The following is a 12729-nucleotide window of genomic DNA, read 5'->3' on the forward strand; positions in this document are numbered from 1 at the left end:
TTCATAAGTTGAAAAATTCTGTTGTTGAGTCGTTCGTAAGTCGAGGTACCACTGCATGTGATAAAAGCAGCAACACCACCCAACTTAAGGCACAATCCTGTTAAAGTTAAGCACAATTAAGTCTCGTTATTTTGAACAGAAGACAGTTAAGCAAGTGACCAACCATGTCACTGAAATTAGTGGGTCTCAAGGGAAAACTAATACTATGGCCATGATACAGCCATAGTTAAGAATTTTCACATGTTCAAGATGGCTTCAGTATATTGTCTCAAGGCAGGTCAATATTGTTATCACGCTTTTACAGATGGTAGTGCTGAACCTGAGAGATTATGGTATGACCAATGGCTACTTCAGTGGAATCACAGTTGTGCTGACATTTATTTATTTAGTAAAATATTTTAATTCTACCTTTCTTTCAAAGAGAAATCCAGAGCAGCCAATAAAATCTAAACACATAAACAATCAAAACCAAACCAAAGGTGTAAAAACAGCAAGAAGGACCACCAATACAGACAGGTTATAGCAATTAGTCAGAAGGTTATAGCAAATAAGTGGAAAAACGCAGAAAAATTAGAGGTAAACCAATGGAGAGAGAAATGGAATAATATTATAATTTGAGAATACTTAATGGTGAAGATACACAGAATGAGAGGATTTAAGGTCAGTGAGAAAGAGGAGGACTGACTGGAGAAGTTACTGGATTATTTGGGTAGGTTTGAACAATTTGGGGTAATTAAAATGTTAAAAGCTAAATAAACTTTGCAGAATGTGAGTATATATAGAATTGTACATATGATAGATTTAAATATGTTTTATTGTTGATGTACATCCGATGTATCGGCAGCATGGGGGAGTTTCACGTTTGTTTGTCTGGGTTGTTGGTAATCGGTATAATATGAAAAATGATAAAAATTATTTTTTTTAAAAAAAGAAGAAGGACCACCAATAATAATAAAAAATGCAGTGCCCCAAAGGTCTTCCTAAAGAACCATATACTGTCCAAATGGCACAGACTATGCAATGAAGAAGCCAGTCATGTCTCCCTAGGGAGGGTATTCAGGGACTCAAGTGATATGACAAAAAGGAGTTCTCTATCTCAAACCCACCAAAAGAATGCCTGAAGCCAAGATTCATTTGCTCTGAAATGCACCAGCTCCATTTGAGCAATGATGTCCCAAAAAACAACATTCAGAGTTGTTGTGAAAAGGAGTCACTTATTGCTCAAATTGAACCTTCATGATGCCACTTTAAAGCCAACTTCTAAAAAAATTGGGCTACACATTATTTAAAACCCCATCAGAATTTGTTAATGTATTCTGAATAAGCTTCTACTAACAACTTAGAAACGTTGGGACACTTTGCAAAGAAAAGGGAAAAGTGAAAACAGCAAAAGCCAGTTTCACAATGCCGTTCTAAAGGGAAACCGCTAACCCTTTCACGAATATGCATACCGTAGATATTTTTCAGGAATAAATTGGTTCATTTCTACTCAGAACCCTGGATGCGTGCTTTTAAAATCTTGCCTAGCTGAAACATGACCAAAAATTGAATAAGGAATTAACACACTACTAAGAACCTTTACTTACATCACTTATCATTTCAGTGCACCTTCTGGCAAGTTCCATGTTTCTATCCTCAATAACAGGCTTAAGGAACACCTATAGAAGAAAGAAGGCATGCCAAAAATGAGTACAAATCACATAATGAATTCCCTGGCACTTTACAGAATGTATCAGAACCACCCACCTTTGCCTCAGAGTTCTCATCCTCCTCCTCACTTCCATTCTCCCTAGGTTCTTGAAACGGCATTCTCATTTCTTCCGTTCAGTTAGAAAAATGGCAAAGTTCAGTAAGGTAAAATAGCTTGCACTCTACAACTTGTTGAATGCCTATGCTAGTCTGCTTCTGCAGCGAGCTTAACATCCCCATGGTTTTTCCCTTATTTAGGCAGTCCTTCAAGGGTCTTATCTGAACAATTCAGCATGAGTGGAGTGAAAGGCATCACAGATGTCCTTGCTACAGTGACCTAAAAACAAAAAAACAAAAAAGAGTTAATACTTCCTTGCAACCAAGCTTGAAATATCTAAAACTGCACTTGAGAATATTGAGCTTTAAACAAAAGTCTGCCCCTTATTTTGTAAAAATTGGCAGGATTACAAAATTCTCTGGAGTGTGTATATGAACATACATGAGTGCTAGTTGTGCACGTGCGAATCCAAGTACACACTTGCAACAACACCTCAAAAATACAATGTTATAGGTTTGAGGGGGGACCGTCCTAAACCCTAGAAATTAATAAACTGTTTTGTTTTTTTATTTGGGGTATTGGAGTGTTTGGAGTATAATTTGGAGCCAGTGCCTCATCTGGGATAGTGGTGTTAGCATTACAAAAGGTATTGATGGCCCATCTAAGAGGAATCTTGGGCTTGGCCAAGGTTGCCAAGGTGGGGGAAGTGACAGGAAAAGAGTGTCTTTAGCAAGATGTGATGGGAAGAAGAAGGGAGAACAAAGGGAGGTATCTATCTTGGGCAGTCTGGCTGGGAGAGGTACTTTGGGCTCCTGCGCTTCTGTGAGGAACAAGCCCCTCTTGAGATGACTATGCAGGCCCGGCTCTAGGTATAGTCCCGGTGGCGCGGGGCGCTAGGGGGGGAGCTGCACGGCAAAGCCGCGCAGAAGCCATGCTGCGCGCTGCGAGGGCGCCGGAGCGATCTCCGCGTCTCAGCACCAGGGCGCCCGACCTGCTTGAGATGGCCCTGTGACTATGCTGTAAGATCTGGACTCCCTCCATCTAAATTCAGGTGTAAATATGTATTTAAAAACAACATGTATTTCTTAAAGCTACAACAGCCTCCGCCGCATCTTCAATTCTCCAAAGGAGCACAGAGCCTGGTTGAGGGCCAAGACCCCAGGAATCCCATGCACAGCTCAGCAGGAATCAGAGACCATTGACTAACTATGTCAAACTCCCACTGCTACCGTAATTACAAGAGTGTCTTGCATACGAACAGCAAACATAGCTTTCTGCTATTCCTACAAATTTCCCAGAAAGCTGTATAGTTCAAATACCCGGGGGGAGGGGGGGTGTAGTTGTACAGTAAACCTACATTACATTTTGACACATTTTCCCGAAAACTCCTGTCATTTTCAATGAAGGCAACCTGGTGGAAGTTACAATATGGTAAAAGCATACTAAAAATCTTCTAACATATACTGTGAAGAATTTTTAAAAAGCGGTTCTACAGAATGACTTTGATTGTACAATTAATACTGCATTGGGATACCAGCCAGGACAGCTTTTACAGTAGCCTTTGTTGGTGTTGTGGACTAAGTGCCTAAGTGCCGAGCTAGAAAAACTCTGTAGCTTGTCCTACTTTCCCTACTCTCCCTTTCCCATACATGAACTTGCTGAAGGTTCATTTTCCTGTGTTTACTTACGGTAACTGGGGTTGTTCTTGCTTTCTAGATGCACTGAAGATATCATTCCAAGAGGACACAGAGTACTCATCTGTGTGCTCGAGTTCTTGACACACCTTCCCAGAGCCTATCAAGGTGGCTATGTGCCCTACTTTATACAGCACTCTGTTTGAAGAGCTGACAAAATACAAGGAAGGGATGCTTGGGTCCAAGTCCAGTAGAACCAAACAAAGGGAATGCAAAGGCCTTGTGGTATAGCAGTTAAAGTGTTGGACCAGGACCTAGGAAACATCACTTTCAGTTTCTTGGTTTCCCATTATTCCAGCCTGAAAGTCTAGAATAATTTCTGCAACAGCTTGTGATTTTTTTTAAAGTCCTCATTAATTATTATTATTATTATTATTTATACCCCGCCCATCTGGCTGGGTTTCCCCAGCCACTCTGGGTGGCTTCTAACAGAAAAATAAAATACAGTAATCTATTAAACATTAAAAGCCTCCCTAAACAGGGCTGCCTTCAAATGTCTTCTAAAAATCTGGTAGCTGTTTTTCTCTTTGATATCTGATGGGAAGGCGTTCCACAGGGCGGGCGCCACCACCGAGAAGGCCCTCTGCCTGGTTCCCTGCAACCTGGCTTCTCGCAACGAGGGAGCCGCCAGAAGGCCCTCGGTGCTGGACCTCAGTGTCCGGGCAGAATGATGGGGGTGGAGACGCTCCTTCGGGTATACTGGACCGAGGCCATTTAGGGCTTTAAAGGTCAGCACCAACACTTTGAATTGTGCTCAGAAACATACTGGGAGCCAATGTAGATCTTTCAAGACCGGTGTTATGTGGTCTCGGCGGCCGCTCCATGTCACATTTTGATATGCATTTTTTCCTAATGCTCACACTTTTGCAAAGCAATGTTTTTTAGTATAATGCATTTTTGCATGTTATTTTCAACTATGCATTTTCAAATGACCTCTTTACCATACTATTTGCATTTTTAAATCTACATTACTATGTATTATGGAGAACTGAAGTGGAAATTTTGAACGATGGCTATGTTTAAGTCTGAATATTATTTTGGAAACTGCAAATTAGGTAAGTTTTTCCTCCATTCCCAGGTAGAAGGGCCCAATGGTACCATCACTAGGAATAGCTATTCCAGGCTCTGCAAGTACTTGACTGCCTAGGCAGATGACTACAATTCTACAGCTCATCACACTGGAGCACAGTTCTGACACTCGCAGTTCTTGTCCTGACATCCTTTCTCCACCAGTGCTTCTCCCCTGAAATTGCCATGCCCAGCTATTACTCTCCTGGTGAGACCTCCAAGGCTACAAGTAAACTTATTGAGAGAAAAATGGCTGGGGGAGGCTGTTTCAAGGACATGTTCGGCACCGCACTCCTTCGTACCTTTCACTGTAAATCTCCTCCACGTGGCTTTATAGGCTGTCAGCACAATTCACATGCTAACACATAGGCTGACCCTAACCCTGGAGAGAAACGAGGATGTCGTTCCAGAGAACTGACATAAAATGAATTGAAAATGCAATGGCTAGCAATAATTAGGTAAAGGGAAGTTAGGCTCCCTACGAAGAACGCTACCCAATAAGGAAACATGGTTACCTTGACAACAGGGAGATGATGATAAATATGGCTCTTTCTTGCAACCTCCTGAAAAACATAATTCTGCCTTCCCATTGTCAAATATCTATTTTACAGTTGCCATACTACATTCCAACACATGCAGCTGCAACAGCTCTGTGAGTACAGTTAGCATATTTTAGGATCTAAATGGCAATTTAATGCCGGTAAAAAAAAAAAAGGTTGTATACCCAGCAATATATATTCATTTGCTACATAGAATGCTTTGCTTTGCAGGCACTCCTTGATTGAACCATATGAAACTTTAGGTTTCACAATTCATTGGGAGGGGCGGAATTATGAACACTCAAATAGAAACAGGCTTTTGTGCTGCATAGTTCAGGAACACACAGTGTAAGCTCAAGAGATAACATGCATCAAAATTTCCAAATCAAACCTGAAAGTATAAGGCAGTATAAGGCAGCTTCCTCTGCTCCTGGCATCTCTATGAAGCCATGGGACTATCCGCCCAGTGTCTCATGAAACATCACACTGTAGATGTCTTACAATACTTCAGTTTCAAAAACTGGATTTGGGGCTACAGAATCCAGACTCCTGCCCTAGGGCATTCTATGCACACAAGGCTTTGGATTGTCACCCTTCATGGGAGCAGAGCTCTGATTGGCTGGAGGGTTAGCATGCTTTTTGACTTCGTCCTGAATGGGATCTAAATCATGAGTTTTCATTGATTAAATTGGCTGTTTTGGTCATAAAGGAACTTTGGTAGAAGAGCCAGCGCAGATATGGCTTTTCAAAATGGCCTTCAGCTCCTATTTTTTTCTAAGGGTAAAAGGTAAAAGGGTAAAGGACCCCTGGGCAGTTAAGTCCAGTCAAAGGTGACTATGGGGTGTGGCGCTCATCTCGCTTTCAGGCCAAGGGAACCAGCACTTGTCTGGTGCTTGGCTGTGCCTATTTTGTGATAGGCTGCCCTAATGCAAAGTGAAGATTATGAATGGTCTGAGGCCAAGAACATCTCTGAACAAGGTAACAAGTTTGGTGACCCTCCATCACCCATTTACTACTGCATGAAATTGACATATATCTGGTTACTTAGTAATGAGAGATATAAAATGTAGACATTGAATGCAACAGATCAAAGAGAGAGAGGGGAAGCCTCAAAATGGCACTACCTGTCTTTTTTTCTCTCCCCACCCTCCATCTGTCTTTCTCGTGACCAGCTAGCAGCAAGCAATCTAAGGACATCTGCCAAGACTGGAACAGTAGGCTACCAAAGTCAGCCAAAGAACCCAATGGTTTTAAGCTGTTCTCCTATTGCTTTCCATTCTGCTTCAGAGATGCCACCAGATTTGAGAGCCTTGGACAAGGAACCCTGCGTGCCACCTCTGTGCTGGTCCACCTCCTTGCCACCTTCACTGGATTGGCCACCCTGCTCTTCTCCATTACTCCTGCTATTGCTACCACCCCTGATGCTTGCTCTTTTGGGTGGCTGGGGGGTGTGGACTGAAGTGTTGCACTGGTTAAGGCCCCTATATTTTTAATTCTCCAAAATGCCGGTAGGCCCGATGTGAATCCTATGACATTTCTGTGGAAACAATGGAGTGTGGGTGGCTGCAGATGGCGCAGCACATAACTTTATTTTCTAGTGCACATAGTGACTTGCTGGCACCCAATCATTTCAGGTGTGGGGGGAGACTTTAGAGTCACTTTTTTGCTGTAGACACAGACAACTTTCTCACCTAAAGAAGGAGAGCTTGCACATCTTAAGAGTACTGGGCATACTTTGTACTGAAGTATTGAAGAGACAGTGGGTTGACTTTCTTTGGGGATAGCAAGCTTAAAGCTAAATGTGCTTTAGGCAGTTTAGGTGGCAGGGGACTCTTTAAATAATTTAGGGATCTGTCATGGTTTGCTCTGGTGTGGATCTGTCATGGTATCTCATGACTGGGCAGCTGTTTGTTTAGTAGAGGGATAAGACAAGTTTATAATAAGGGACTTGTTCTCTGCCAGATAATGTAAAAGATTCCCCATGGGCATCTTTTTGAATTTTCTGCATCTGTAATGCATATGGAGAATGTACATTAACTTTTAATTTCATGGCCCTTTTGGCCCTAGGTGCATGTGTATAGTTTCATAGGTCTGGAAAAGCAAGCTCTAGCCCACAACCGTGATTGCCACAATAACTCTGTTAATTTTCAAGGTGCCACAGGTTATATTTCCTGCAACAGGTCAATATGGCAACACCTTCAGAAGTTGTCTTGAATATTATCTACCACCATATATTATCACATATTAAGCAAATTAATATGGGCACAAGCAGCACAATAACGTTTAGTGTAACATGCAGCTAGTTTCGCAATTCAAGCATTTACATTTTACCCCGGAGGAAAGTGTTCCATCTCTCTAACAGCAGCCGAGTGTCAACTTGCACTCTTAAACATGCCAGGAGTTGGGGTTTTTTAGTTGGTTTTAAAAATAAACTGGTGCTGTGGGGAAATCACTAAAGAAAGAGTTTTAATGGGGCAACCTAATCAAGACATATTTGGGGTCTTTGTACAATTTATTAATCCATACCCTACCAGTTACTGAACATCTCTGCTCCAGTGCTCGGTAGAACTTGGCAGCTACAAGACAGAGCAGTCAGGACTCAATAAGAACTAGAATTAGCCTTGGAACCCGATTTCTTATCTGGGGCACATACAGTGCATAGATAAAGTACCTGGCACCTGCAAGACGTGTTCTCTGCAACTGAGTTATGGGCCTGTGCAGAGAGCTTTTCCTCCTTTCATATAGCAGCCATGACATTGGTGGAGGAGAATGTGATTCATTTCTTAATTTTCCTGAGATACTAGCCTATTGGGGCTGCCGTCTTCTGCTCTTGGCACTTGGTCCTTTTTCATCCGTGAAAGATAGGAAAGTAGACTAGGCATGTCAAAACTAAAGAGACCACAACCATAATCTTAGAGTGGTGTGATGCACTAGGAGGGCTCTGCATAAATACGGTAGTTTTTTCATTCAGCCATAACCTGGGTGAACCATCCTATGAAGCAGCGAATTCTGAATGAACCATATGGAAGTACCTTTAGGTGCTATCTAAAATGAACAGCTCAATGAGCGACTTTCTCAAACTGTAATTAGCTTAAGATAGTTTTATGTGATTAAAAAATGTGCATTTATTCCAAACATTTGACCTAATATTTCAAACTTAGTTGGTTACTGCATTAAAACACAATATGTTAACGAGAAAATTAAATTTAAACCGTGTGGAAGGTGGTAGATCTATTATTGACCTGCTACAATATAAAATACCAGTTACTGTATTTTGCTTTTTATAAGCTTTCATTTGGGGTTGGGACTTTCTTGCTTTAATTTACAGAACACTCTACTTGTGATGCACTGCTGTTTACAGCTGTCGATGCTTTTGAAAGCATCTGGGTTGATAAGTGCAAATATGAAGCTATACAATTTTCTGCCTATCCTTAATTTCTAGCTTGCGTTTGGTGACATTAGCTGTGGAGTGGTTTAAATTACTAACATGGTGAAGTAGGGTTATTGCATGTTAGATTTAAAAGTGTGTTAGGAAATGAAATAAAGCTCCATGTTGGGAAAGGTATGTATAAATAAGATTTGACGTTTCCCTCTTCTGCCTCCTGGCAAAGCCTCATGCCATTTTGATTTACAGATTATTATCTCTGGGGTTTTGATGAGACTTAAAAGTCGCCTCTCGTGCTCTAGAAAAATCCACAAAGCTCATTGGTACAGATTCAAACCAGCCCCTGGCGCTAGATAGTTTTGTGGGTTTTTTTAACAGAAAGGCAGACTCTGGCTGCCTATGAGATCATCAGAAAGATAAAAGCCTAAAAGCTCATCCAAGTTATGCCCTTGGCCCTCCTGGAAATTAACTTTCTGGTGACAGCCTGAATATGTAAACCTTAATAAATAAGCTATTGGTTTGAAAAAAAGAATCTGTCCTACTTCATCTTGTCACTTGCAGCCTATATTGGATTGCATTTTTGTGTCACCTTATCTGTTCCCCCTTATTCCTTTTCTTACTGCCACAAGTTCATATTCATACTATGCTTATCTTCTTCCATTCCTGCCATTCTCAGCGACTGGAACAGTCTGTCTCTCACTCAGTGCAGATGCTGTTCCTCCTCCTAAAAAACCTTGCTCCAATCTACCACAGGCTCTGGCTGCAGTCAGATCATTCGTTTATTTTTAAAGCTTGAATTTCTATTGCATTGCTGTACAGAAGTCTCTTAATGTTACAAATAACAGACCAAAAGAAAAAGCCAAACACCATGGCTTTAGATGAGACTATAAAATTATTTTATAGTTCACATAGTTCACAAAGACATGCAGCCATGAAGTTGCCCGATAATGTAGACCTACTCACAGTGTGCTCAACCCTTGCGGGCAAAGACATGAGGAATGACAAGACACAACAACTTTCTGGGATTAAAAATTGGTCACAACTTTATTGATTAATGATGTAGATAAGCTTTGACTTAGGCATTGGGTGTGTATCCATTATCAGCCTCCAGAGGGAAGGCTGAGGATTGGACAGGGCTATGGCTGCCACTTCAAGATGCAGGTCAACTAAGCTGGGCCTCCCCTTGCCACTACTCAAAGTTCTATGGCCCTTCTGCTCCGCACGTGGCTTCAGGACAGAAACTTCCAATCAGACCCCTTTACCGGGGAACGCTGAGATCAAACCTGCTTTAGGTTGGGGTAATACACTAAATCACCTCAGATGCAGAACTGGACTAAGGATTCCACCCAATGCCTTATCCACTGAAAGTACCGTTAGTGGTGATTGCTATGAGGAAAAAACCCCAGCAGGCCCGGCCCCAAATACAGTGAGTACCTTAAACCACAGCAAGGGTTTTGGTTTTGTTTAACCCTTGTATACATGTAGGGTGGGCAAATGGGTTGCTTTTCTGTCGACTTAGCTAAGGATCTCCAGCACAGCCAGCTTTTATTCCCTGGCAGCGGACCGTAGTGAAGACTTGCTCCCTCCAGTCTGCTGCCAAAGCTCCACCCACCCAAGGCCCTGAATAGGTGAAAATTCAAACTGTTCCCTTGGCAGGCTATCCCAGGAGGAGCCATCGTGGCTGGCCACACAGCAGCCCAATGATTGGCCGTGAGGGCAAAGGTCCACGATGGGCCACAACCAGAGGCACCCCAAACTGGATAAGCACCACCTGTCAAACCACTGGTCTATCCATCACAGTACTGACTACTCTGTCAGGGGAAAAGGTGGGATATAAATATTATAGCAACAAAAACTCTGCAAGCGGCATTCCAACATCTCAAATAAAGAAAGGTCTCTCTCATCACCTGCTACCTGATTCTTTAAACTAGGCAAGCCAGGGATTAAACCTTGAATGCAAAGAATGTGCTCTGTGTGCACAAACATGTTTAGGGCTTTGTTAGCCAAACATTTTAAAGGAACTTATGATCATTTAAAATGCCTCATGCAACATAAAACTTATATAAGATGTTATTTCTAAAAGCACAATAATTATGCGGTACTATCTCTACCCAAACAGTAGCTATAATATCTGGATAATTATGAGAACTTTCACCGTATTATAAAATCCATCATATGAAAACTGGAAACCATAGAATCTAAGTGCATGACATCATGAAAAGGATCAGCAGGGTGAAGGCATGTGTAATGTCTGCTTCAGTATTATTTCATGTCTCATCCTAGCCCTACCACTTACAAATCAGACAGGGTCAAGATGTAACAGATTAATGCTTTTTCCATCAAATTGCAAAACACTTTATGCTTTTCATTAGCTACCGGTAAATCTAGGGCATTTGTTTAAGTATTAATGTTCTCAAAATAAAGTTAATACTATGGATTTACAGCCCTGTGTAAATATACCATCTGCATTTACACATACTGTAACTCTTAAGCTGTGTCTTGTTTTAACTATGCTTTGTTCACAGATAAACAAACAAGCCAAAGCTTACTTTTCCTAGGCTTGATTTGTTTTCTAGCTGCTCCTGCCTATAGCTTGGTGAGTATCTAGAATGGGGTGGCCAAACAAACCATGGTTAACCAAGCCTATGGGTTGGGGCATAATGCCAAACCAGAATTTAAACCATGCATGGTTCATAAGCCAACCACAAACCTTGGCTTCACATTGTGGTTTGTTGCCAGAATAAAATCCATGGTTTTTCTGTTCAGTTGGGTTAGACATTGAAACAAATCACCGTTTGGTGAAACAATGCATGGCTTTGATGAACCAGGCCAGTCTCTTCATCATGTTCCTTAGAGCGCCTCATGATTCCTCACTCAGACCCACAAATCCCATTTCTCAATTATAGATGCACAATGAACTTGTTGCAATATTAGGAAAACTCTTCCATCACCAAGCTCGTTTATGCCATTGATAACATGAATTTTATCTGTCAATGAAAAGACAAAACAGTCCAGTTTGAAAACTATGGCTTAGTGCAAACAAGCAGGTTCCCAAAATAAAATTATGGCCAGCTGCTGCTGTCATACTACCCAGAGTTAAGCCATGGTTTGTCTTAGCATTACCTTTTAATCATGAACAATCTTTGGCTATATATGATGTCAGGCGATGGACAAGTGGGAAGCCTTTCCCACCAGTCAAATGTGGCCCACTGAGAGTTTGTCTGGTCAAAAGTATTTCTCCACCTGTATTCTGTAATCTAGTTTTCACTACCCTAAAACACAAAACCAACTCATTTGGAGGAGCTTATATAAAGCCCTTATTATGGTTGAATAAAACCATGGTTGGATCAGTCTCGTCTGAGAACACAAATATTTGTCTCACTGGTGGGACTGGAAATGTCTGTTCCTAAATGCTCCTGAAGCAGAAGTAAACATTTGAATTTTCCTGGGGATTTTCCTACTAGTCAACAGTTGCTCTATTGATAGCTTTGCTGATCTGAAGAATGACAGACTAGGCTACTGGCTTCCCCTCAGTTACTGCCACAGATCCTCAAATATTTGATGAACAGTTAAAATACTAGTGACAGCCCTTGAGATATTTGAAGACGGCTTTCATATCTCCTCTAAGTCTCCACAGGCAAAACATACCCAACTCCCTCAACCATTCCTCATAAGGCTTGGTTTCCAGAACCTTTATAATCTCGGGCATGCTCGTCTGCATGCCTTTCCACTTGTCAATATCATTCTTAAATTTTGGTGCCCAGAATTGGACACAGTACTCCAGGTGGGGGTCTGACCAAAACGGAATAGAGAGGTACTATTACTTCCCTTGAATGCTTTGCCCATTGTTACTGTTGCTTATTCACTTTTGCTAATACATTTCATAATAGTCCCACTCAGTATCCACTCAGAACAGCTTTAATGGAATTATACCCACAGAATTGATGTCGGAAAACTAAATATATGAACAAAAATAGGCTGAATTACATACTAAAGTAGAGAGTCCTTAAATACTTCTCAATTGAGAGAGGAGCCCTGCATAGAAACATCTCCATCTGCCAATCAGATAGAGAGGTATGCTAAAAAAAATATTTCCCAGCACCACTGGTGCACAGATTGACAGGGCCAAGGATACAAACCACAGGAAGAGTGGTAAATGAGATTGCAGGTCAATATTTTAACTTCTGGTCCTTTTTTTGGTCAATCAGTGAACCACATGTGTCCCCCTCCAGATGTGTCTGCTCCTAGGGCCTCACAAATTACCCCACCACCAGCCAGGCAACAAGCTACTCAAGT

General features: G+C 41.6%; 1 protein-coding gene across 11 annotated transcripts in view; it reads right to left on the reverse strand.

Annotated features, from left to right (window-relative positions):
- Positions 1–12729, reverse strand: part of NEBL (nebulette) — a 146203-nt gene that overhangs the window by 59742 nt on the left and 73732 nt on the right. For 9 of the 11 annotated variants that reach the window (XM_088654304.1, XM_088654301.1, XM_088654300.1 and 6 more), the window contains exons 1-2: positions 1747–1909; positions 1587–1658 (exon numbers count right to left, since the gene is read on the reverse strand). The exons of the other annotated variants lie outside the window; for them this stretch is intronic. In XM_088654304.1, coding sequence (XP_088510430.1) covers positions 1587–1658; positions 1747–1815 — 141 coding nt within the window. In that variant the 5' untranslated portion in view covers positions 1816–1909. Of the gene's footprint in view, positions 1–1586; positions 1659–1746; positions 1910–12729 lie in introns of those variants that run through there. 11 annotated transcript variants of the gene reach the window in all.

Source organism: Zootoca vivipara, chromosome 11 (assembly GCF_965207765.1).
Source record: "Zootoca vivipara chromosome 11, rZooViv2.hap1.1, whole genome shotgun sequence".
Classification (NCBI taxonomy): domain Eukaryota; kingdom Metazoa; phylum Chordata; class Lepidosauria; order Squamata; family Lacertidae; genus Zootoca; species Zootoca vivipara.